This window comes from Zeus faber (assembly GCF_960531495.2).
Source record: "Zeus faber genome assembly, chromosome: 8".
In the NCBI taxonomy this organism is placed as follows: Eukaryota; Metazoa; Chordata; class Actinopteri; order Zeiformes; family Zeidae; genus Zeus; species Zeus faber.
In genome coordinates, this window is record NC_137195.1 from 9,478,072 (window position 1) to 9,502,202 (window position 24,131).

The 24,131-nt window shown below is 45.2% G+C and overlaps 1 protein-coding gene across 2 annotated transcripts in view; it reads right to left on the reverse strand.

Moving 5' to 3' along the window:
* The window catches only part of ptprub (protein tyrosine phosphatase receptor type Ub), a gene marked incomplete at its 5' end in the record, with an annotated part of 145,161 nt that overhangs the window by 17,587 nt on the left and 103,443 nt on the right, over positions 1–24,131 (reverse strand). Inside the window, 8 exons of one of the 2 annotated variants that reach the window (XM_080004955.1) lie at positions 933–969; positions 5,005–5,081; positions 5,198–5,270; positions 11,785–11,972; positions 12,811–12,965; positions 13,825–13,854; positions 15,204–15,342; positions 21,004–21,040. In XM_080004955.1, coding sequence (XP_079861081.1) covers positions 933–969; positions 5,005–5,081; positions 5,198–5,270; positions 11,785–11,972; positions 12,811–12,965; positions 13,825–13,854; positions 15,204–15,342; positions 21,004–21,040 — 736 coding nt within the window. The remainder of the gene's footprint in view (positions 1–932; positions 970–5,004; positions 5,082–5,197; positions 5,271–11,784; positions 11,973–12,810; positions 12,966–13,824; positions 13,855–15,203; positions 15,343–21,003; positions 21,041–24,131) is intronic. The other variant, XM_080004954.1, reaches the window with a different exon arrangement.

Consider the following 24,131-nt stretch of genomic DNA (forward strand, 5'->3'; position numbering starts at 1 on the left):
CTACGGCGAAGACGAAGATTCCAAAAAAACTACAGCTAAAGCCCAGAGGAACGGCAGCCCCAAAAAGAAAAAAGAAAACAAACAAACAACTACTTTCTTCTCGCTAACGAGGAGGAGGAGGAGGAGGAGGAGGAGGAGGAGGAGGAGGAGGAGATGGAGGAGGAGGAGGAGAAGGTGGAGGGGGAGGAGGAGGAGGAGGAGGAGGAGAAAGAGAGGGAAGAAGAGGGGGAGATGGAGGAGGAAGGCCTTCCTCTCCGCAGCTCGGTGGAAGGAGAGGGAGAGCCAGACGAGGGGACCTTGAGTGACGTTGTGATGGGAGCTGGGAATTCACACTCCCCTAGGGCTTTAGGGAAAGATGAAATATACGCTACACTGTATGTGCAGACGCAGACGGAGGCGAGGAAACGCTCACGCACGCACGCACGCACACACACACACACACACACACACACACACACACACACACACACACAAAAGCCCGTCTATCAAAAGTGCCTTTGTGTTTGAGTGACAGAGGGTGAGCTGGGAGAGCGAGCGAGCGAGCGAGAGAGAGAGAGAGCGAGAGAGAGAGAGAGCGAGAGAGAAAGAGAGAGAGAGAGAGAGAAAGAAGCTATAATTAATGTATTCAATTATTAATCTCTCCTCATGATTAATTCACCGACATCAATCACGGAAGGTCTTCATGGCTCGGTGGTCACACGTGTCGTCACCTTTTAAAATTAGCCCCCCCCCCCAAAAAAAAGACAGGTCGCCGGATCCAGGATGCAATCGCTCTTGGTCGGGGGGGAGCTCATCGGAAGGATCATCTTTCATTTATTACACGGCGACAAAAAGAGAAGGGGCCCGACAGAGGCAAACACGCGCACGCACACACACACACACACACACACACACACACACACACACACACACACACTTGTTGGGAGACTCACCCTGAGTGGCGATGAAGTGGTTGGATCGATGGTAGCCCTGGAAGAGAAAAGAGAGATGACATGCTGAGTAAGCAATCTGCGCCTCGGGCACAGCTGGAAGGGGAGTGGCCCTCTCAGCTCCCGACTCGCCTCCTTCCCTACGTCCCTCGCTCCCCCACCGACGGACCCCCACACGCAATCTGAGTCTACGTCTAGCTCAGAGGGTCCCCGTTTTTTTTTTTCTCCACCCCTCAGACGCCCCTGAGGGCCGGAGCGTCTTGGACAAAGCGCAGCCGAGATAAGCTCGGCCGAGATCAACTGAGGCGAGATAAACTCAAAAGCCAAACGAAGCGACGTGACGCCTGGAAAAAAATAAAGAAATAAAGAAACAAATAACAAAGTACAAAAAAAAAAAGTCATTCCCACAGCATTGATTTTTCTGATTCTTTTCATGTCTGCTTAAAAGTCTGACACTCCGGCCTCGTTTATGGCCAAAAAATACTGGAGCGAGAATAATGAAAATGGGACTGGAAACCCAATTTATTCATCAAATTAACTGGCTTTTCTCACAGGGCTTCAGTTTGCGAACGAAAACTGATCAATTTTAATTTTTACAATATGAATTGTGTCCGAGAGACTGATTATAGTCACAATTTCTCATTCCACAAGCAATTTTATTATTATTATTATTTTTATATTTTTACCTACTTCCTGGACTGATACACAATCTTAAAAAAAAAAAAAAAAAAGAAAAGTGGGGAGGGCTGTGTCATGTTCCGTGAAATGGCACCAACAGACGTCGGACATAAACACGGGACAAAATGGACAGGCTTCCAAACAAAATGGCACGTGCACGATGAGGTCTTGTTGGGATGGCAAAAGGATATGACACAAACATCTGCGGGTAGTTCATGAGCGGGAGGGCAGGGAACGAGGACGAGCCTGCCAGGCCTTACCGCCACGCCCCGCTCTGTCCGTCATTACCTAACGTGTTAACCGTTGTTAACCGGCATCAGATGCAGCGTCGGTGCGACTCTTTCGAAAAAAATGCAGGCCGGCGTGCACAGTCAGGCCCCCGAAATAAATCAGCTCAGCTCAACTCTCATCAACTCCACGATGGGGCTGTCCGCGTCAATAGCGAATTGGAATTTTTTTTCCCCTCTCCCCCTCTCCCCCTCTCTCCGCAGAGGACATCTTCTTAAAATGTTGAGCCTGTCGGAGTTGATGATGGATCGCCTAAACTGAATTACACCCAGTCAGATAAAAAGGGACATGTTTAAAATGGAGATGGATGTGCCCCGGCTCTGCGAGGCCCCGGCTATCCACGCTCCCTCCGGCCCCCGCCGGCTCACGCTATCAGCATAAACACACGGCAAACTATCCTCCGCTTAACACCGTCACCATGGCAACTGCAACCTCCGGCGCCCCGGCCCCCCTCGCGAGCGCCAACGACCGGACCCCCCGTCCCTTGGCGCGCTCGGGTGACGGGGCGGAAAGGGGCCGCGGCATCCGGCGGCGCGCTGACCGCCCGCGTGGCGCTGCGTGAGGACGGGGGCCGAGAGAGAGCACGAGAGAGAGAGAGAGAGAGAGAGAGAGAAAGTGGATCGCAAACAAGGGGGCGGGGGCGGGGGCGGGGGTGGGTGTGGGGGGGGGGCGGAGCTGCGGAGGAAGGAGCAGTGGAAGGAAAAAAGAGAGCAATGGAAGGCGAAGGAGAGCGAAAGAGCACTCATGTACTTACTTCCCTGTTAATCCGAATCTACAGGGTCCAAAGTCGAGAAGAAGTGGGAAAGGGAGTAGAAAAAGAAGAGATATATGCTAGTTAATGAGAGAAGCTTATGGCAACTAGGGCGCAAGGGCTACAGACACATGGGATGAGAGGTGTGTGTGCGTAAGTGTGTGTGTGTGTGTGCAGTTTTGTATATATCTGGATGTACAGTGTATATGTAAGTGTGTGTGTGTGTGTGTGTGTGTGTGTGTGTGTGTGTGTGTGTGTGTGTGTGTGTGTGTGTGTGTGTGTGTGTGTGTGTGGGTGTGTGTGTGTGTGTGTGTGTGTGTGTCAGATTATGTCCGAAAACCACCCTGGTCTGCTCTGAAGGTGAAAGACACTGGAGGCTTAGCAGGCTGTCCATCCCATACACGCACATGTAAAAGCTTGAATAAAAAGGACAGGAGACGAGTCTCAAGGCACAAAAACACTGGCTCGTTCCACTTCATCACTTTTAAATAATTTCTTTTTTTGAAAGCTCTTTAAAAAAAAACATATTTCTGATAGAGTGGTACCTCGACATACGACCGCATCTACTTAGGACTAATCCAAGATACGAGTGGCAATAGTCGCCAAAATTTGTATCGACTTGCGACCGACTGCTCCAAGATACGACCGTGGAAATTTGCAGTTGGCGCGTCCGCGGCCAGTCAGCAGTCAGTCAGCAGTCAGTCAGCGGGCGACCTACATCGTGTGTGCACGTAGTTCGTGGCTTATCGATATTTTTGTTCATATTAACTGTGTTTGTGCTGTGTATTTTGTTTATTTCCACACTTCATGATTTCATAATTTATATGGGGAAAAATTGCTTCGCCATACGACTGTTACAACACACGTTCTTATGGACCGAATTACAGTCGTAAGTCGAGGTACCACTGTAGTGGAAATTTTTCCATTTTTCCCATTATCCTCTGGTGAAATAATCACAAGTTGTCAAAAAAATAAAGAAAAAAGAAAAAGAAGAAAGCTCCCCCCTTTGGCACAATATTTATAATTCGGCAGTGGGTTCGTCCTCATCAGTTGTCACTTCGACAACATGAGTGACACTGACAGCACGTTGGCAACAGACAGAGCCGTGTTCCCCATCACCCGCTACACACTAATGGAGACCTTGACAATAAAGCTTTAGTCATGACAGCACGCCTCCTTTTCTTTTTTTTTTTTTTTTTTTTTTTTTTTTTTGTTTCCCTCTCGCGCTAATAAACTGCCCTAAAAGCATCTCCCAATCAGCCACCGTGTCCAGCGGGAACAAACAAGGGAGGAAAAAGGGGCTTTAGAGCCACGGACATTTTGATGATACAGTGGATAAAAAAAAAAAAAAAAAAAAAAAAACACGACAAAAAACAACAACCGCAACCAAAAATCAAAGCCCGGGCGCTGGTGATTATCTTTTTTCAGATGGATCAGATAATTACCGTTCGAATGAGCAAGGAATCTTGACACAACTGTGGTTTGTTCTCTGAAAGCATCATTCTGCTGGGTGGGCTGGACTCTGTTTGTGCCTCTAATTGTAAACCCCGCACTCTACGCCGGCTTGAAAAAGCCAAAAATAAAAAAAAAATCCATCCACCAATCAACAGTTGATTTTACGATACACAAGAGAATAACAAAAAATAAATAAAAGAAATACAAAAATAAAAAGAAGTATTACAATTTAAAAAAAATAAATAAAAACAATTTCATTTTTACGTTTTCGCTGGATTTCAAGAGCTAGAAACCCCAAATGTTGTGATTTATTGCGCTGCCTGGGGTTGGACTTAAAAGCTATTTCTTTTTCTTTGGCTTTGCTTTTCCCCTCTCAGAGTAAACCAGTAAATATGAACGAGATATAAGTAATACAGGGTTTTTTTTTTTTTTCTCGAAACACACGAGCAACACACAATAATACACACACATATGTGGGGGGATGTTGGAGAAGATTGGAATTGTGGTGAGCGGTGAAAGAAAAACCAGTCAAACGTCCCCCGTCCTGTCCAATCCGGAGATTGAATAACATCAATCACACAAAATCAACAATTTTTTTAAATTTAATTCAGGGGATTTCGCAGCGTCTCACAGAAAAGGGGTTTATCTCCTGTACGGTGGGTGGTATTAAATGTGTTTACTGCGTTCGGCGTTATTAAAATTTGATATAGCAGAGTTAGGTGGGATGAGGGATTCTGGGAAGTAGGTGGGTCGTGGGGGGAGGGTTAGATTTTGGGATGGAGTGGTTCGTACGTCTACCCCCGGTGGACATGAAGATGGCTCCCGCAGAGCGTGGACAACAGACAGACTGGCCATATACATGTGCATGTGTTTTCAAACCCACGCTCGTGTGTTCACACTCACGTCAATGTAGTTGGCGTTGATGTAGTCGGAGTTGGGGTCTCCCAAAAGAGGGTGGAGCTTGACTCGGTGGCGATCGTCTGAGGGATGAGAAAACGTCATGAAACGATTAGGGGGAGCTTCCGCGGGCACCCTTTCCAGAGGCGTTTTTCCGCGCCTTGCGGAGAACAAAACAGCCAGAGCGGTGGCAACGTACATCCCATCAGGGTGTCGTGCCTCCCCTTGGTCTTCTCCTTCTTCTTGGTGCAGTCCCAGCCGTCGAAGAAGCTCTGCAACGACAAAAGGGGCCCTTGATGAGCTGACGACTCACAGGTACTTAACGTGGCTTCGAGACCCCCTCTCCCTTCCCTTCCGCCCTTTCGTCGGATGCGAGACGGGGAGTATTGTTTCCTGAGCGCCGCCGCCGCCGGCGTCTTGCGATAAGGAGTTGATTATGCACTTTAAGCTTGATAAGTCATCAAACAATGCAGCAGTGCGATGAACACTGCAGATAAAGAACGCCAGCCTGTTTCAGTAATCAGGGATTACCGAGTGTGGGAACTGAAGTAATAACGAGACCACCACGTGCACCTGAAAAGTGAGATTTGAATAATTATAGAGTAATAATAATGAAATAGTCATAATAATATAGTGATGATGATGATAATAATAATAATAGAAAAAAACATTTTAAATAAACAAACAAATTATTAATTAAATAATTAATACAATTCGGTCAATTCGGTTTGTAGTTGTGCTGCATTGTAAATATTTAACAAAGGATTTAAGATGGAAGGGACCAGATCCAGCAATGGATGTTCCACACACACACACACACACACACACACACACACACACACACACACACACACACACACACACACACACACACACACACACACACACACACACACACACAGACACACACACACACCATACCCCCTGTGGTATTTCAGCCACTAGGGGAATTTGGCGAAACACTGCCCAAGTCTGCATGCTGAGTAGAGGATTACAACGCAGCTCTCCCCGCAGAGTGCCAGGAACCAGCTAAATCCTGCCTCGGATTACACCCTCCTCTTCATTTCTTCACTCTTCTAGCTCCACGCTCTGTCTCTCTCTTTTTCTCTCTATGGATACCTATTTTCCCCTGCCTCTCTCTCCCACTCTCTCTCGCTCTCTCTGCCTCCGCCCCCATCGCTGCCATTGTACTTCTCTCTGGCTCCCCGGCCCACTCCCCGTCTCCCTCCCTGCCGTTTTTCAGATTCTAGACCTTCGTGGCATCTTCCTTTTCGCCGCTTAGAAGTGGAAAAGCAGAAGAAGAGATGAAAGGAAGTGAGGGGCGAGGGGTAAAAGTCGAATAGTATGAGTAATGAATAAGCCGGGAGGAAATTGAGACGACCACTCGGCGAAGGAAGGAGTCCAACCCACACTCAGGAGGTACAGAGAGTATTAACATTCATATCCTACAATAACAATCCCGTGCTGATCCATAATGCTGGATTAGCACTATTAAATCGCTTCAATTCCATACATTTGTCCAGTGGGGAAAAAAACCCTTAACGTGTTGTTTTTCTTGTTATGTCACTCAGCAGACTGTTCCGGCCGCCTCAATGAATCCGTCACCATCTCCTCAGGCCCCCCCCCCCCCCCTGAAGGCGTGGGCCGATATAACATAATAAAATATAACAGTAGACAGGGATGAGTCCTCCTGTAAAGCTTCTCCGTGCTACTCGTACACGTCCGCGCTGGGATTTTAACTATCGACGGCCGAGCCTGCCGGCGGCAGCTGCCGCACACAGCAGTCCCTTTACAACTCATCACTAAAGCCTGATCAATGCCCTTCCACTACACCTGTTTTCTTCAGGGAAATAACAAAAGCAAAAAAAGACTAGACCCGCCACGGAGGCACTCGTATGATGCCGCTTATCATTTTCCCTGGGTACGGAATAGAGACAATGTAAAAAAACACACACACACACACACACATACACACGCACACGCCCACACACACACACACACACACACACACACACACACACACACACACACACACACACACACACACACACACACACACACACACACACACACACACAAACTTCAACGCAAAAAAACAAAAAAAAAACCCAAAGACAAAACAGCGCATTGTATTGATTTTGCGAGTGGATTGTGGTTTTGCCCGTGAGGGACAGTTTAATGAGTCTACAAGCAGAGTTCCAGAGGGGGAAACCCGTGAACCAATGAAATAAGATGTTTTCGCTTTTTCATTTGTGTCAAAAGGCCACGGATGACTGTGACGGATCGCTCCCTGCGTTTGATCTTGGCCGGAGGATTCCGTCGCCTCCGGGGAGAGGAGCCCTCAGAAGGCGCCGTGAATCACAAACCTGTGGGAGGGCGGCCGTTAAAAAAAACGCGGAAAGTGGGACGTCGAAAGATCTCCCGAGTGAAACTTCTCTCCTCTTATAACTCAGTACGACTCATCAACAGTGTATAATTGTCCAGAGAAGCCAACCAAGCAGGGGCCTGCCAAGCAAATTGATCTAAATTACTTTTCCACTTGTGCTTTTAGCAGTTTGGGGACAATGTCTGCCGCGTCCGGGACTCCCGGGAGCTATTTGCACGTTTGATCGAATTCTATAATTCTGCCCTTTTACCGACGGGGCGCCACAAACAACACATACCAGACAAGAATTGTTCCGCACGTCAAAGTCTAGTGTTTAATTTTGAAGTCCACATTTTGGCAGCAATTCTGCTCTCGCCCGTGCATCGTTCCAAAGAGAAGGATAAATACCGAAATTGCCAGAGAGAGGGAAGCCAGTCATTTTAAGGTCACGGGGAATCAACGCGGGGTGCATTCGCCCGATGATTCCCTTTTCCTCCTCCTCCTCCTCCTCCTCCATAGCCTTTCATCTGTGCTCGCTGCCCACTCAGGCCTCTCTCAAACACTCCGCCACGCCCAGATACCGTGGGCAGCGCGGAAGTCACTGGAGGGAACCACAGGCTGAGATTCCCTCCGTGACGCCTGGCATCATTACATTCAGTCATCTTTGACATTTTTGACACTTCATGACATTCTTGACACTTCCGCCTGTGGTGACGAAGGCACGTTGATGATGTCAATGGGAACCGATATGGCTCTTCCAATATGGCCGCTCCGGTGAATTGTTTCACGCTATTTGTTTTTCAAAACTGACTTGATGTGAAGGATTTTGAAATACGCCTCAAAGAATCTAAGATTGACTGTTACTACAACTGTACAACACAACTATTGAACTGTATATCACTACTACTTCACTTACATCACTACTACTTCACTTATATCACAACTACTTAACTTTTATCACAACTGCTTAACTTATATCACAACTGTTTAACTGTATAACACAACTACTGAACTGTTTAAGGCAACTACTAAATAATACTGTATATCACAACTGCTTAAATGTATATCAATACTACTTAACTTATATCAAAACTACTTAACTGTATAATACAACTGCTTAACTGTATATCAATACTACTTATCTGTATATCACAATTACTTAACTGTATATCACAACTACTTAACTGTATATCACAACTACTTATCTGTATATCACAACTGCTTAACTGTATATCACAACTACTTATCTGTATATCACAACTACTTAACTGTATATCACAACTACTTAACTGTATATCACAACTACTTATCTGTATATCACAACTACTTAACTGTATATGACAACTGCTTAACTGTATATCACAACTACTTATCTGTACATCACAACTACTTAACTGTATATCACAATTGCTTAACTGTATATCACAACTACTTAAGTGTATATCACAAATACTTAACTGTATATCACAACTACTTAACTGTATAACGCAACTTCTTCCCTGCTGAAATATCCAGCTAGAACCAGCTACAAACCTCAGCTGGTCTTGCTGGATTGAACAAGCTTGAGCAAGCTGGTTACCAGTTCAAGCTGGTCAAGCTGGTTACCAGTTCAAGCTGGTCATGCTGGTTACCAGTTCAAGCTGGTCAAGCTGGATACCAGTTCAAGCTGGTTAAGCTGGTTACCAGTTCAAGCTGGTCAAGCTGGTTAACAGTTCAAGCTGGTCATGCTGGTTACCAGTTCAAGCTGGTCAAGCTGGTTACCAGTTCAAGCGGGTTAATCTGGTTACCAGTTCAAGCTGGTCAAGCTGGTTAACAGTTCAAGCTGGTCAAGATGGTTACCAGTTCAAGCTGGTCAAGATGGTTACCAGTTCAAGCTGGTCAAGCTGGTAAACAGTTCATGCTGGTCATGCTGGTTACCAGTTCAAGCTGGTCAAGCTGGATACCAGTTCAAGCTGGTTAAGCTGGTTACCAGTTCAAGCTGGTCAATCTGGTTAACAGTTCAAGCTGGCCATGCTGGTTACCAGTTCAAGCTGGTCAAGCTGGTTACCAGTTCAAGCTGGTCAAGATGGTTACCAGTTCAAGCTGGTCAAGCTGGCTACCAGTTCAAGCTGGTCAAGCTGGTTACCAGCTACCAGTTCAAGCTGGTCAAGCTGGTTACCAGTTCAAGCTGGTCAAGCTGGTTACCAGCTACCAGCTAATGCTGGATTTTTCAGTAGTGTTTTTTAGTAACTGTATAACACAACCAGTATCTGCCAGAGGTAATCAGCATATACATGTATATATACATTTGTATCACTTAACCATGTTTCCTCAGCCAAGTGATACTTCAGATGTTACTAAGCAACACATCGCTCTGTTTCTCAACATCTCTCTGTGTGCAGGTCAGTTCTGTTATGAATCCTCCCTGATCTCCCAGTATTTATATTTGTTTTCATGCTTCACTTTTATCTGGTCATTTTCTCATGCCAAATCACAAACCTCCATGTCCGCCCACTCCCTTTTTGCTTTGCGGTCACTCCGTTCCCTTCACCTGGTTTATGCCACCGGCAACTTTCCTTTGTAAGTCCCTCAGGTTAAACACCAGTCCACTTCCCTCTGTTTCGTGCTGCCCTTCGCATTAGGCTGATCTTAGGCGCTCGACTACCTGCTTGAGGGTTCACATCCGTTCTGAGTCAGCGAACGTACAAACACCGCATGCAAATCATTCACTTTCTTTATACTATATTTAGTTTGGTAATTTGCGACTGTGGCCAAATGCGTCTCTGACAAGCATAGGGATGTCACGGCATAATTATACTCAGGGAATATTAGTTTAATGGTTTAAATTTGTTTTAATTATTGGATTTTTTTAGCCTGGCATCGCCAGACTAATTTGCAAATGTGTATTAGTCTGGAATCTCTCAGTTCTTTTTCGATTTCCAAGGGGCGTTACCAACGGGCGCAGACCAAAATGTCTCTGGATGCAATTAGATAGACAATCAATCAGAGCATTGGATAGACCTACAACCAATCAGAGCATTGGATAGACCTACAACCAATCAGAGCATTGGATAGACCTACAACCAATCAGAGCATCGGATAGACCTACAACCAATCAGAGCATTGGATAGACTGACAACCAATCAGCGCATAGGATAGACCTACAACTTATCAGAGCGACAAACTGGTGATGTAGTGCTGAGTGAGTGATAATTAAACTTCTGCAGAAATCCTGTCAGAAGTACGGTAAACACATCTTATCAATAATTTTTTTTGAGAGAAAATATACCGTCTAGTTTGTGTAATACTGTGGCGATAACGGACTCAACATAGCGTTCCACATCAGCTGCAGCCATCTTGGTTGTTTACGAAAATACCTCAATTGCTCTCCTCTGCATCGCCGTCGTATTAAGGCCGCCCCTTACATAAACTGTTGTGATTGGCCCGACTCTGCAGAACAAATGAAACATCAGCTACAGAAACAAACACAAAAAAAAAAAACAGCTCATCTGGTTCCCAGGCTAAGAATATTGGGTAATTTAGATAAGATAAGATAGTATTTTATGGATCCCCAGCTGGGATATTTTGGTATTACGAAACAGTATGGAGAGAAAATATTTATATATATATATTATTGATAAACTTTATTTTTTAAATTGTTTTTCACAACATTCTTTTCATCCTTCAAATACCGTAAAAGAGAAAAGCTTGTTATATTTTATATTGAAAACATAAATAAGGCGGGGAAGAGTGGGTGCATGGGAGAATGCAGCTCCCTTTGGAAACAATAATAATAATAATAATAATAATAATCATCATCATCATCATCATAGTCATAATCATCATCTTACATGGATTTGGACTTGTCGCTGGTAAAACTTGGATGGACTGGTCGGCGAGCACCAATTATAGGAGAAATGTTTATCTCTTAAACCGATGCTGTGTGCCCCACAAAGCCTAGCTGAATGAGAACAAAAGTTCATCTTGCATGAAAGACCGCTCCGCTGTGAACTGCTCCAGGGTGAGTTGAACAGTTTGGGGTCAGCCCTAGATTTGTTGTCAACTTAGTAGTTTCATTTTTTTCCGCTCGACTTGGGCATGCGGCGATAGATGCTGTTTTCAAAGATGCTGAAATGTGTTGAACTCTACAAACACTCATGTAGCAGCCATTTGGCACAAACACAACAAGCCACGAGTAACTGCGAGGCTTGAAAGGAGTTTTCCCTGAGTGTGTCGAGCACAAAGATTAAAAATGTATCGAGATACTAAAGCTCATACAGATTATTTTCTTTTGTGGATCGTCAAGTAGTGAGTTAAGTTGAAGTTAGAGGTGTTCTTAACAGCCCCCCCCCTTCTCCGCCTTAACACATATGCACCGGCATCAAAGCTCCATCCATCAATCGTTTATTTCGATATGGTAGCTGAACGTAGGCCCCGCTCACCTCGTACTCCTGTTTGAAGCCGTAGCCCTCGGCCGTCTTCATCTGGTTGATGTGCTGCAGGAGGTCCGCCACTCGCACCGCCGGGTGGAGCTGCCCCGTGTGGTACGGAGAACCCTTACGTCCACACTGGTGCCTGGGGGAGCCTCCCAGTAGGCTGCTGGACTCGTTCACAGAGCTGCGAGCCTCGCCTGGAGCAAACGCAGAGAGAGAGAGAGAGAGAGAGAGAGACAGACAGAGAGAGAGAGAGAGAGAGAGACAGACAGAGAGAGAGAGAGAGAGAGAGAGAGAGAGATAGAGAGAGAGAGACAGACAGAGAGAGAGAGAGCGAGAGAGAGACTCGTTTGAGGAACATAAAGAGTTTGAGACTGATCCGATTTCAGCCCCAGAATCACAATCTGTTTATTCGGCCAGGTAGGTTTACATATACAAGGAAATTGTCGTGGTGACAATTGGTGCATTGCTAAGAATTGCCAAATATACATATTTTTTAATTAGCAAATATACAAAAAAATATATAAAAAACACAAATTGCGATAATGCAATGGATATTCATTGAATGTATATTAATACAGTAATACAGGCATGGATAACATTACATGAGTAGGTATAAGTTATTTCTATGTTATTACTAAATCATTACATGTTAATACAGAATCAATGTGTTGTTTCGTACAATCCTATCATTACTCAAAAAGAGTACTTGACTTGAGTGTCATGCAAACATTTGATAATGCTTTATGAATTAATCACATCATAAATCGAAAAATCTTCGATCTGGAGCCACAAGCTCTACATTATTTAGTAGTGCGGAAAGAAAGAAAGAAAGAAAGAAAGAAAGAAAGAAAGAAAAAAAAAAGAAAGAAAGAAAAAAATAGTATTTTGTTTACATGGTTGTTGGACAGTCCTGGTGGATTTGTCACAGGGACGGTGTGATGGTAAACAAGACAGGCACAATGCTCAGTGTGCCGACTTGACATTTTATTGCTGTGTGTGTGTGTGTGTGTGTGTGTGTGTGTGTGGACATACTGCGTGCCCCGCAGGCGTGGGTGTCCATGAAGGAGAGGGCCATGCGCTCGTCCTCCTGCAAGGTGCTCTGGTCGGTGAAGCTCCTCTCCATGGAGCCCATGTGGCTCTTCTCCTGGCGGTACGTGATGGGTGTCTTGTTGATCTTCACCGGTTTCCTATTTAAAAGAGGTGAAGAAAGAAATGGGAGAGAGAGATAGATAGAGAGAGGGAGAGAGAGAGAGTGAGAGAGAGATAGATGAAGGATAGATAGATAGATAGATAGATAGATAGATAGATAGATAGATAGATAGATAGATAGATAGATAGATAGATAGATAGATAGATAGATAGATAGATAGATAGATAGATAGATCGATAGATCGATAGATCGATAGATAGATAGATAGATAGAGTGAAGTAGAGGTAGAGCGATAGCGAGATAGAGAGATAGAGGGATAGCGAGATAGAGGGATAGAGGAATATGGAGATAGAGGGATAGAGTAATAGGGAGATAGAGGGATAGAGGAATAGGGAGATAGAGAGATAGAGGGATGGAGAGATAGAGGGATAGAGAGATAGAAGGACAGGGAGATAGAGAGATAGAGGGATAGAAGGACAGGGAGATAGAGGGATAGAGAGATAGAGGATGGAGAGACAGAGGGATAGAGGGATAGAGAGATAGAGGGATAGATGGATAGAGTGATAGAGGGATAGAGGGACAGAGCAATAGAGGGATAGAGAGATAGACGGATAGAGGGAGAGAGCGATAGAGGGATAGAGCAATAGAGGGATAGAGCGATAGAGGGATAGAGCGATAGAGCAATAGAGGGATAGAGGGATAGATAGATAGAGAGATAGAGGGATAGAGGGATAGAGCGATAGAGGGATAGAGGGATGAGGGGAGACGAATTGTGCAGAGAATAGTTGTATCATTTTTCCTCTTGCGACTCACGGTGGGGAGCCAGAGCACAAGCATATGACGCATCGTGATGGATCACAGGACGATGGGAACGAAAAAGGTGTGGAATAACTTACGGATAGTAAGAGTAAGAGTAGAAGTCCCTTCTGGAGAGTGTGCGGGAAGAGCAGAAAAAAAAAGGAAAAAGGGAAATCAAGAGGAAGAAGAGATGTAAGATGCGAGCGATGCCGGCTGAGAGCGGGGGGTGCATCCAGCATCGTGAAGATGGAAAAAAAACCCACATCCTGAGCTCAGTCGCACAGGTCGACACACACCAGGGATGCCACGGTGAGGAACCGTTCCCACCGGTTGATAAACTCATGACGACACCGGTGTTACCGGTGACACCGGACATTTTACGACAGGGGGAGACAGGTCCCGATCTGGACCCGATCTACGGTCTGGAGCCTCCTCTCCTCCCCGTGGTCAGTGAAATGCGACTCTGCTGTGACGCGCGGGGAGCAGCCGCTTTCACTTTCGGTTTTGCAGCGGTTTTGTCCGACTCTGAACTGAATGGGTTTTATTTCGCTAAAAAATATATATATATAAAAAAAAAACTACGGTTTGGTAAGTGGGCGAGTAATATAATCAGTATGTAACACCGCGTAACACCGTCTAACACCAGTAGCAACAACCGCAGCAACCTTAACACACACACATGTATGTGTATGTGTATGTATGTGCATATATACTCTTTATATATACTGTATATACCTTAATTGAATATGTATCAGCGTTACGTGTTAATGAGTTGACCATGCATCCTTAAGCCACGGCAAATCAAGCAATTCATCCTCTATCAGTTAACTTCACGATGGCTTAGGGGAGCAATCTGGACTAATACGTAGACTAGTGCAAATGTCCAAATCAACATAATTCAGCGTTATGCTGTGTCTGTGTCAGCCATTTAATATAGTGATTACCCGCTACCCAAACTAATTTCTCACTTTGGAATTTCAAAATATCATATTTGTACTATTCGGGTTGAGATTTTACCCGAGCCCCCTCCTTCAGGCTGGAGAGTTCCAGGGGAATCAAACGTCGTAGTTTTGGCCGGGTAGATTACCTGGACCTCTGGGATCACCGGCTAATAATCTGCAAAAGTACACCTTTTCCCTCCTAATTAGCGTCTTGTTTAAGGGTCAGCCCGTTGATTGTGCACGTAATTAAGGGGCTAATTAAGTTGTATCCGCTGGTAATTAAATGCTTCACACTCAGATGGCTCCGAGGATGAGAGTGGTGTCAGCAGAGAAAATGAAGAGGGGTAGCTCCTCCAGGTAAACAATCCTCCACACAGCCACACCCAGCACATGTAAGAAGTGACGGAGTGGAGAAACCAAAGGGAGAGCGGGGAGATGCTTGTATGGTTCGCCGACGCGCACATTACTGGAACAACTCTGCTCTCTGACTTTCGAAAACAGGACCGTCTTTCCAGGAGGTACTGGGAGACACTCACCCTTTCTTAATAATGATGATGACGGCTCCCAGGAGAAGGATGAGGACCACCAGGCCGCCGGCGCACACCCCCAAAATCAGCCCCATTTCCTCCGAGTGCTGGGACACTTCCAGCGCCCGGCGGTGATCCTTGCAAGCAGCTGATGGGGACACAGGAAAATGATGAAGCTAGAAGTGAGCTAAAAAATGACCACTAAAGAGGTGAATAGGCAGTAAAAAGAAAGAATGTGTGTATGCACTGAACGAGGGAAATAGTCCAACATGGCTAAGAGAGTTAAGGCAGGGATTCTAAACCTAGGGGTCACGCCCCCCGCGTGGGGTCACCTGATATGCACATAGAGGTCGTGGGAGAACTCTGAGAGCGATCAAGTGATGTTTGATTGATAAATAATTTTTATATAAAATGTAGATAAAAAGGTTTGAAATGTACCATTATTTCTATAAAATCTATTTAGAGCGCCCTCCGTGCTCGATGATATCCTAAAAGTGGCCGATGTGATGCTCGGATCCACAGGAAACAGTGGGTTCTTATTTTCAAAACAAACAAATAAATAAATAAATGAAGAACATTAGTGACACTTTCTAATTGCTGTTGAAAATGGGGTCACGGGCCAAAAAGCTTGAGAAACCTTGATTTGCTTGACAATGCAGGTCACGACACCATTTACATCGCTTGCAGAGATGCGTTCAATCTAATCACGATTGCTTTCATGAACATGAAATTTGTATGTTAAGTAGGCTTTTCAAAAGCAGAAAGGTTTTCTGGTCAACTGACATCATTCCTCCAAAGCCTGTCGGACGTAATGAGCGCAGGATACAAAAGGACGTCGGAAATGAGCAAAGCAAGGTTGTCCGCAAAACCTGTTTAGACCAAGGAAAAGGGGGAAAGGGTCGGAGGGGGGCGAGGTCAAAGATCTGGTGTAGGAGGGAATTTCAAAGGTGACTCATAGTCGCGCGCCATATAGTCTAGTTTCAAAAGAGGAACCTTTTCGCTCCCGCTGAAAAGCTTCAGTAACAGACGTTTACAGGAGATGAATCACAGTAACATAGGTCAAGCCGCGGAGGGGGAGGGGCGGAGGAAAACGACTTTCCGAAAGAAAATCTTTCGCCGTAATATGCGCGTGCGAGTGAAGCAGATGATCAGTTCCAAACACTGACTTGATAGAATGAACATTGTTCACTCTTGAAGACAAGCGTGCATCATGACACAGTGCTTCAGGAACCAGCGGATGACGACCGCGGCATTAAGGCAGGGTGTGGTGAGCTGACACCCGACCGAAGAGGCAGCTCAGTTCTGGTGGGGACCTGATGGAATACTGTATTGTGTCATGAGGACTCCCCTGGGAGGACTGTCTCATCAGGCCGTCTCATCGGGACCATCTCGTGAGGACCATCTCGTGAAGACCGTTTGTGAGGAGGACCGTCTCATCAGACTGTCTCATGAGGATCGGCTCATGAGGACCGTCTCATGAAGACCATTTGTGAGGAGTGTCTCGCGGGGACCGCCTCGTGAGGATCGCCTCATCAGACCGTCTCATCAGACCGTCTCATCAGACCGTCCCATCAGACCGTCTCATCAGACCGTCTCATCAGACCGTCTCATGAGGACATCTCGTGAAGACCGTTTGTGAAGAGTATCTTGCGGGGACCGTCTCATCAGATTGTCTCATGAGGATGTCTCATGAGGACCGTCTCATGAGGACCGTCTCATGAAGACCGTCTCCTTAAGACCATTTGTGAGGAGTGTCTCACGGGGACCGTCTCATCAGACCGTCTCATCAGACCGTCTCATGAGGACCATCTCATGAAGACCGTTTGTGAGGAGTATCTTGCGGGGACCGTCTTATCAGACTGTCTCATGAGGATCGTCTCATGAAGACCGTCTCATGAAGACCGTCTCATAAGGACCATTTGTGAGGAGTATCTTGCGGGGACCGCCTCACGAGGACGTCTCATCAGACCATCTCATCAGACCATTTTATCGGACCGTCTCATCAGACCATCTCATCAGACCGTCTCATGAGGACCATCTCATGAAGACCGTTTGTGAGGAGTATCTCGGGGGGACCGCCTCGCGAGGACCGTCTCATCAGACGGTCTCATGAAGGCCCTCTTATGAAAAACCATTTGTGAGGCTTACTCTTATTTCTGACAATATTACAATGACAAAAACACTTAACCTAGAATGTTTCAAACCGCCATCTTAAATTGTCATGCAACACTCGATGCATTGTCAAAACGATTTTTTTTATTTAAATGCATATTTTTTCTTGTAAAGAATTGAACCTTCTTTTCTTTGTTTTCTTGCTTCATCTTAGTGTGGATACCTCTCCTTATCCTCCAGAGTGATACAGTATAATCTCAAGGTGCCCCGGTGTCTGTGCTACTGGAGAAGGTCGTTATCATAATAGCAGGTTATTCATTCCATTGGCATAAAGCTCCATACTTATGTAAATGGAGCAGAAGAGCGGGATTTTTCTTTTTCCTTTGTCTTGTTCTATGAGCCCCCTGATCTAATTTCCTTGTGTGGTGTCAGCTTGTTCTCCGGGCCCTGACAGCCCCACGGCCGGTCGTCCCCGGCCTACTTGAGCAGCAGAAAGTCAGAGCAGGCCTGGGGATGGGCATCTAGCTCGCGGCCTGCCGGGTAAAAAGAACCAGATCTAGGGCAGAACGGAGGAAAACAGAGCCATGTGTCTCGCCCGATCTATCTGCAGCCATAAGCGATTTATAAGCCTCATCCAAATAAAGCTCAAAAGTGGGACAATATCGTCCTCGCATTTGGCAAGATCTGCTTCCTCAACGATGGCTGCCTGGAAGTATTTGAACGGGGGCGATGCGTATCATTGTGCCGGTGTGTCGGCACATGAACTTTTTCCTAAGCGCTTCTTCTTCTTAAACTTTCTAACTCCTAACTTCCTCCGCCTCTTATTTTAAGTATTTTCCAGCAGGGTGAAATGAGGAGCGATTCGGTTTATGGACCCCGTCACATCTGATAGGGAGGCTCCACCTGACAGTTCTACGGGCTAGTGTTGACAGTCAGACTGCAGATGAAAGATGGAGCTTTTTTTCTCAGCCAGGTTCTGTTGATCAGCACCGGGCTAGATCATCCCAAGGTGCCCCGGTGTCTGCCAGATGCCGGAAGCCATGAAAAAATAACCGCCAAATTCAGCTCAGCTGAAGCAGGTTTTAATCCGATGCAAAGCAATGGCTGTATATGTGAGGGGCCTTTGTAATGCCGCATATGTTTTTAACTATCACAGTTTGAAACTGTAGACGGCTACATACTGCATTGATTTCCACCACACAGGGCAGATCGTGAATTGTTCTGAAATCAGCCGCGAGACAGCATCAGATCTTCTGGCTTAATTTTCAATTTGCCTCTTAACCTCTTGATATTGACACAGCACCCCTAAACTCCTCCTCCCCAGGCACGGCGCAACTTTATTAAAAGATTAAATCTACGAGCCAAGTACAGAAGCGCGGTGTGTTTTACATGCTACAACTTTCTCTCGCTTCGTCTGACATTTTTTGGATAAGATAAGACGACCGCACCACACTTCGGCCTAGAATTTCTATTAGGCTCAACATGAGTATGAAATAGATTTCCACAAGAATCCCCGCTCCTGCGGGCTGACCGCCGGTGGAAATTGGCACTTAGAGGAGAAATGGAAGTCTATTGTTGTGTTGGGGCTGGCAGCAGATCCTTAATTAAACTGTCACCTGGAAGTTGAAATGTAATCTCCTGCTTTGTTATCCAAGCCAAAATCATTTGCCTCCACTTTGCCTGTGATAGGCTGCTTGATAGTTACTACTCAACGCCTACTGATGTGGCTGCCATGTCAATAGTAGAGAGAACATGGAGATCGCAAACACAGACCAAATAACCCCTGTATCTAAGGGGTGGGGCTCGCCATTCCTGTCTTTCGATCCGTGCAATCGTCATAAATTTACGACGGGTTTGTTTTTAACGTTTTAGGTTTATTTTAAATTGACAATTTTCTCTTGTATATTGTTTACTGTTTATTTGTAGGTTTATTTTGATTGCTTGCTGCTACATGTTTTTATGCCTAATCTTTAAATTGGGATCATATTTATGGTTTCTTGTTCATTTTCAGGTTTATTTATATTGTTTATTGTTATTCTTTAGTGTTTGTATATTTTAGTAGGTGAATTGCATTTAATGCAATCCACCTACTTTTTGCCTTTGTTTTGATTTTTGTTGTTGATTATTATTTTAAAATTATTACTTATTATTGTCTATTGTTTTTATGTGAGCTGCTGTAAAGACGAATAAAGCATAAATCCGTCTATATATCATCTACCTATCTGTCTGTCCATCCATCTATCCATCTATCCATCTATCTATCTATCTCAAGTTCAAGTTCAAGTTCAAGAGATTATTTGTCTATCTATCTATCTATCTATCTATCTATCTATCTATCTATCTATCTATCTATCTATCTATCTATCTATATATCTATTCATCTATCCATCTATCCATCTATCTATCTATCTCAAGTTCAAGTTCAAGTTCAAGAGATTATTTGTCTATCTATCTATCTATCTATCTATCTATCTATCTATCATCTATCTATCTATCTATCTATCTATCTATCTATCTATCTATATATCTATTCATCTATCGATATGTCTATCTATCCATCTCTCCATCTATCTATCCATTTATCTATGCATCTTTTTATCTACCTAAAAGCAGTTTGATTCATCTGACGTTGATAGTATAACTCCCAAGTTAAACAGTGCTAATTCTCCTCTTCTTCTCTTGTCTTCTCCTCTTGCACATTTTCTTTTCTTTTCTTTTTTTTTTTTCCTCTTTCTCTTTGTCTGGGCCGTAAGTGTTAGAGAAGAATAGAGACGGGTGCGACGCGGCGTTCATCGCTGCGAGGAAGTATAATTAATCAAAGACTAAACTGGATGTCTGTGTGGGGCAGATGGAGTGAGACGCAGAACCAGAATGCCTTGGCCTTGGTTTCCTGGCTTCATGCTCGAGGAGAGCTTTGTCTCTCTGGTTTCTCACTCACAAAAGAAAAAGAGGGGCGGGGGGCGGGGGCGTCACCAAAAAATAAAGAAAAAAGGGAAAAGGAAAAGGACGCTCCGCCAAGTCAATTTACTTGCAAGGCTCTGCTTACTGTTGCAGCGCTGCGATTACTATAAATACGTGACTTTTATTCACTGTGATCTGACGGTCCACTCTCCTGCCATCGGGACTTTGAGTCAATTTCCCCGCTCGCGCTTTTCCGCGTCCTTTTTTCCCCCGAATGCCACCCCGGCGCTGGCCGGAGCCGCGGGGACCGGGAGGGGCGCCACTTTTCTAACGCTGATAGGTTCAGGTAGTTCCGTGTGCATCTGTTTATTTATTTATTTATTTTTTGATCTGAAGGGATCCTTCAGAGCCGGCCGAGGTCAGAGCCGTCAGATGTGGCTGTCTGCGGCGCTCTTGATGAGAACAGCGGAAGTGCCTTTGATACGGCGTGGCCGAGCATCTGCCCACAAACGAACCGGATGAAAGCCTGACCTCTAATCCCTCCTCGCCCCTTCCTTCTTTTCCACTTCGAGGCTCATCGCTGAGAAGGCCCCGATCCTCAGAGTAATTCCATCTTTGTTAAATAAAACCCCGCCGGTGTGCGCCGGAGAGACGGGTGATCGGGAGAGGGAGGGGGAGGCTTCACGCCGCGACCAGCCCGCGGAACATTCGGGCAGCTCAGGAAAAAAGCAGCCGCGGTCCAAACGGTGAGAGGGATGGAGAGTGTTTTTTTTTTTTTGTTTGTTTTTTTTATTACCTTTTCGAGCGATGCGAATGCAGTTTATCCTGGTTTCCTAAAAGAGAAGAAAATATCAGAAGTTTACTGAAATGGAAACAATCAGACCGAAGACGGACACGGTTCAAGTAGCTGTGAGTGAGTGGAAGTGGCTCTCACTGATGTGGGAAAAAAAAAGAAGAGTTATAATTGAGGAGACTCGAGGCCAAAGTTCCACGTGGGAAGATGTGCTGTGTGATAGTTTTCTTTCAAATTTCCGCTGATGACATCTTCTTATTACGGAAAAAGAACCTTTGTCAAGAAACTCTAATGAGATCCCAAACCTATAATCCTATTCTACCCTTCCACCTCGAGGATGAGTGTTGTCAAATTAAGATTTACAGATGCTAATTCAGACATTTATGAGAGAATTATGCAAATCTGCCCGTTCTGAAACAGGGATCTCTTTTACTCAAACTGGGGCCGAATTGCCTTTTCGTTAATTGAAAAATCCTTTTCGAGATTTTTTTTTTTTTTTTTTTTTAAAGAAGTTCATAACCCCGCGGGAAAAAAAAGACAATGCCTCCGACGGATTGAAAGAGAACGTTTTTTGGGCCGCAGCGCAGACCTGGCTCGGAGTACTGTGATCATTTTGCAATTTCGAACAAGAAGCCTCGTTTCTTTCTCTGCTTCGCCAACAGAACAATGAAGGGCGCAGAGAGCCGGCCACGAGATGGGAGTGGCTTGGCTTCAGGCCGCGGCGCCGCTTGCCGGGGGCGTGAGCCCAGCATCAGGGTCCCGGCGACCAAAGTGGGCGTGGTTTTGAGGCCCGCCTTCTGCTGAAGCACTCTGAATGGCCCTCGGGTATGAAATGTACCGACTATACGACTAAAGTCGCCCGGCCCGGCCCGGCCCGGCCTGACCTTACTGTATATGACAGAGGTTTGGTGGTCTGAGATATGAAGTGATATGGAGCACCTGGGGTGAGGATTGGCACAAAAATTGGCAAATTGGCACGCTTTGTGTTTTGTGGGACAGATATCATACATAAAAGCCCGGCGCCATCTGCACCAAAGGGGCTGGTAACTGCTGGCGGCTTCCAACACAGAAAACATGCCAGCATACAAACAACATGCTTTCCTTTTTTTCTTTTAATTTGGGAGTGTTTGTGTGTGTGCCTGTGTATGTGAGGATGCTCGAATGTTTGTGAGTGTGTGTGTGTGTGTGTGTGTGTGTGTGTGTGTGTGGGTGCGTGTGCTGTGTCTTCCACTATTAAATCCCATTCTGAGGGCTACAAAGCCAAAGTCTGAATCCACAGTCTTTCAAGTGAATCTTTAGAAGAATCAATCAAAGCAATTACAGAGGCTTGACAGCCACTCTCCAGATAATTAGCGTGGGTAAATGCCAAATATTATGGGTCCCGTAAAATGTTTGAACTATTCCCATCGCTGCCACTGTTTCAAATGACTGGTTGTGATGTTAGCCCTCCACAAATAGATTCAGACAAAGCTTGAAACGACCACACAGGTTGGGATTTAATGAGCCGCGCTGTTAAGTCCGGGCAAAATGAGAAATTTAGTTATCATCAGCCCACGCTTTTTAAAGAGGACGACTTTCAGGTGTAAAAATTTGAATGTGGTTAATGGAACGTGGCAGCGGGCAACCGAACACTGTGTAAATGCAAACTGCCTTCAGAATAAAATGGTTTTATTTTCATTGGCAACCATCTCCTTGGGCAAATAATACATAGTGAAGGTTTAAATGCTTTTTCAAACCTTGGCAACACTTCTTCAATACACATGTTCTGTAAGTACTTAAGCTATTATCGAAAAGCCAAAATAATGAAAGGAATTATATACTCTTCTTATATACATATATATATATTTTTTTTTTTTTGTTTGTTTTTTTTATTACCTTTCGTAAGTCTTTAAAAGCGCCCACAGATGTATTTAAGAGGTTTTCAAAAAGGCAGTAAAAACACTTGAGCTTTTGGTGTCATACTTATTTGCTTCTGCTGCCTCGTCTGGCTGCAAAGACTCACTAAGCATGTTCACAGTACGGTTAAAATGTTGTCAAATGTACCCGGGTAACGAAAACGGTTCTAATTTCAGGATTGAGATCACACGAGCCTAATGTTTCACTGGTTCTCTGCATTGTTCGCCCTCAATCCATCTTGAAAGGCCTGCAGGCCTCCATACTGAGATTGCAGATGGGGCTTAACGGACTGCACTGTGTATTTAGCCAGGGCAAGTCCTGTTACGGGGACCCTGGACGGTTATGGGTTTGGATGTCTGATCTGGCGCTCGGCTCCACACACACTGTTGATCATGGGTACTGGTCGCCCTCCAGCAAAACAAAGGCTAATCCCATCCGGCGGTAAAGCTAGGCCTCCCCCTGTCTTAATCCCGTGCTTAGCAGCCCAGTTGTGTGAAGTGCTCACGCTGCACTCCACCCGTGTGTTTGTCCACCGGGCCGGAAAGAGACGCCTCTGGCCGGGACCGGTCGCCCCGGTTCTGCTCGCGGGCCTTATTGTGATACAAAGACCTTGAATAACCAAATGTACCTTCGCCCGCTACGCCAAAGGATCCACAAAGTTAAACAGAGTGGTGACCCAACTTTTTTATTCAGAGCTGATGACCACAGAAATCCATGCCAGCTATGAGCTATTATTTTTGGGGACTGCTGTACTGCTACATTTCCACCGAATCGCTGATTATTAAGCAGCAATTTTCCATCTCTGATGATCTGCACCTGTGTCCAATTATCCATAAGTAAGTGTTTTGCCCAGGTAGCAGCTCTTCCCATAATGCCGTTCAGACTGGTAATGCGTCTTCCTTCTGGGTGTTATTATTGGCCACGGGAGCAGCCTGTGTGCTTAAGAACAAGCAAGAAAAATAGAGAGAGGCGTGGGTGTGGTAGAGCAGGGTCTTCTTAATTTAGCGGGAACTAAATCAAAGACGCCCAAGGTTTTTGTCATGGACACACAAGGGCAGAAGTCCAGCGTGCCAAAGCAATACCATTTTCATTAGTTATTTCATGAATCCTACAACCACTAACTAGCCTCTTGACGGATCTTGAATAATTAATGGCATCAATTACACTGGCATCAATGCCTGGTAGAGGGACAAAATATTGTGGAAGGCAGAAATCGACTTCTTTTTTGCATCTTG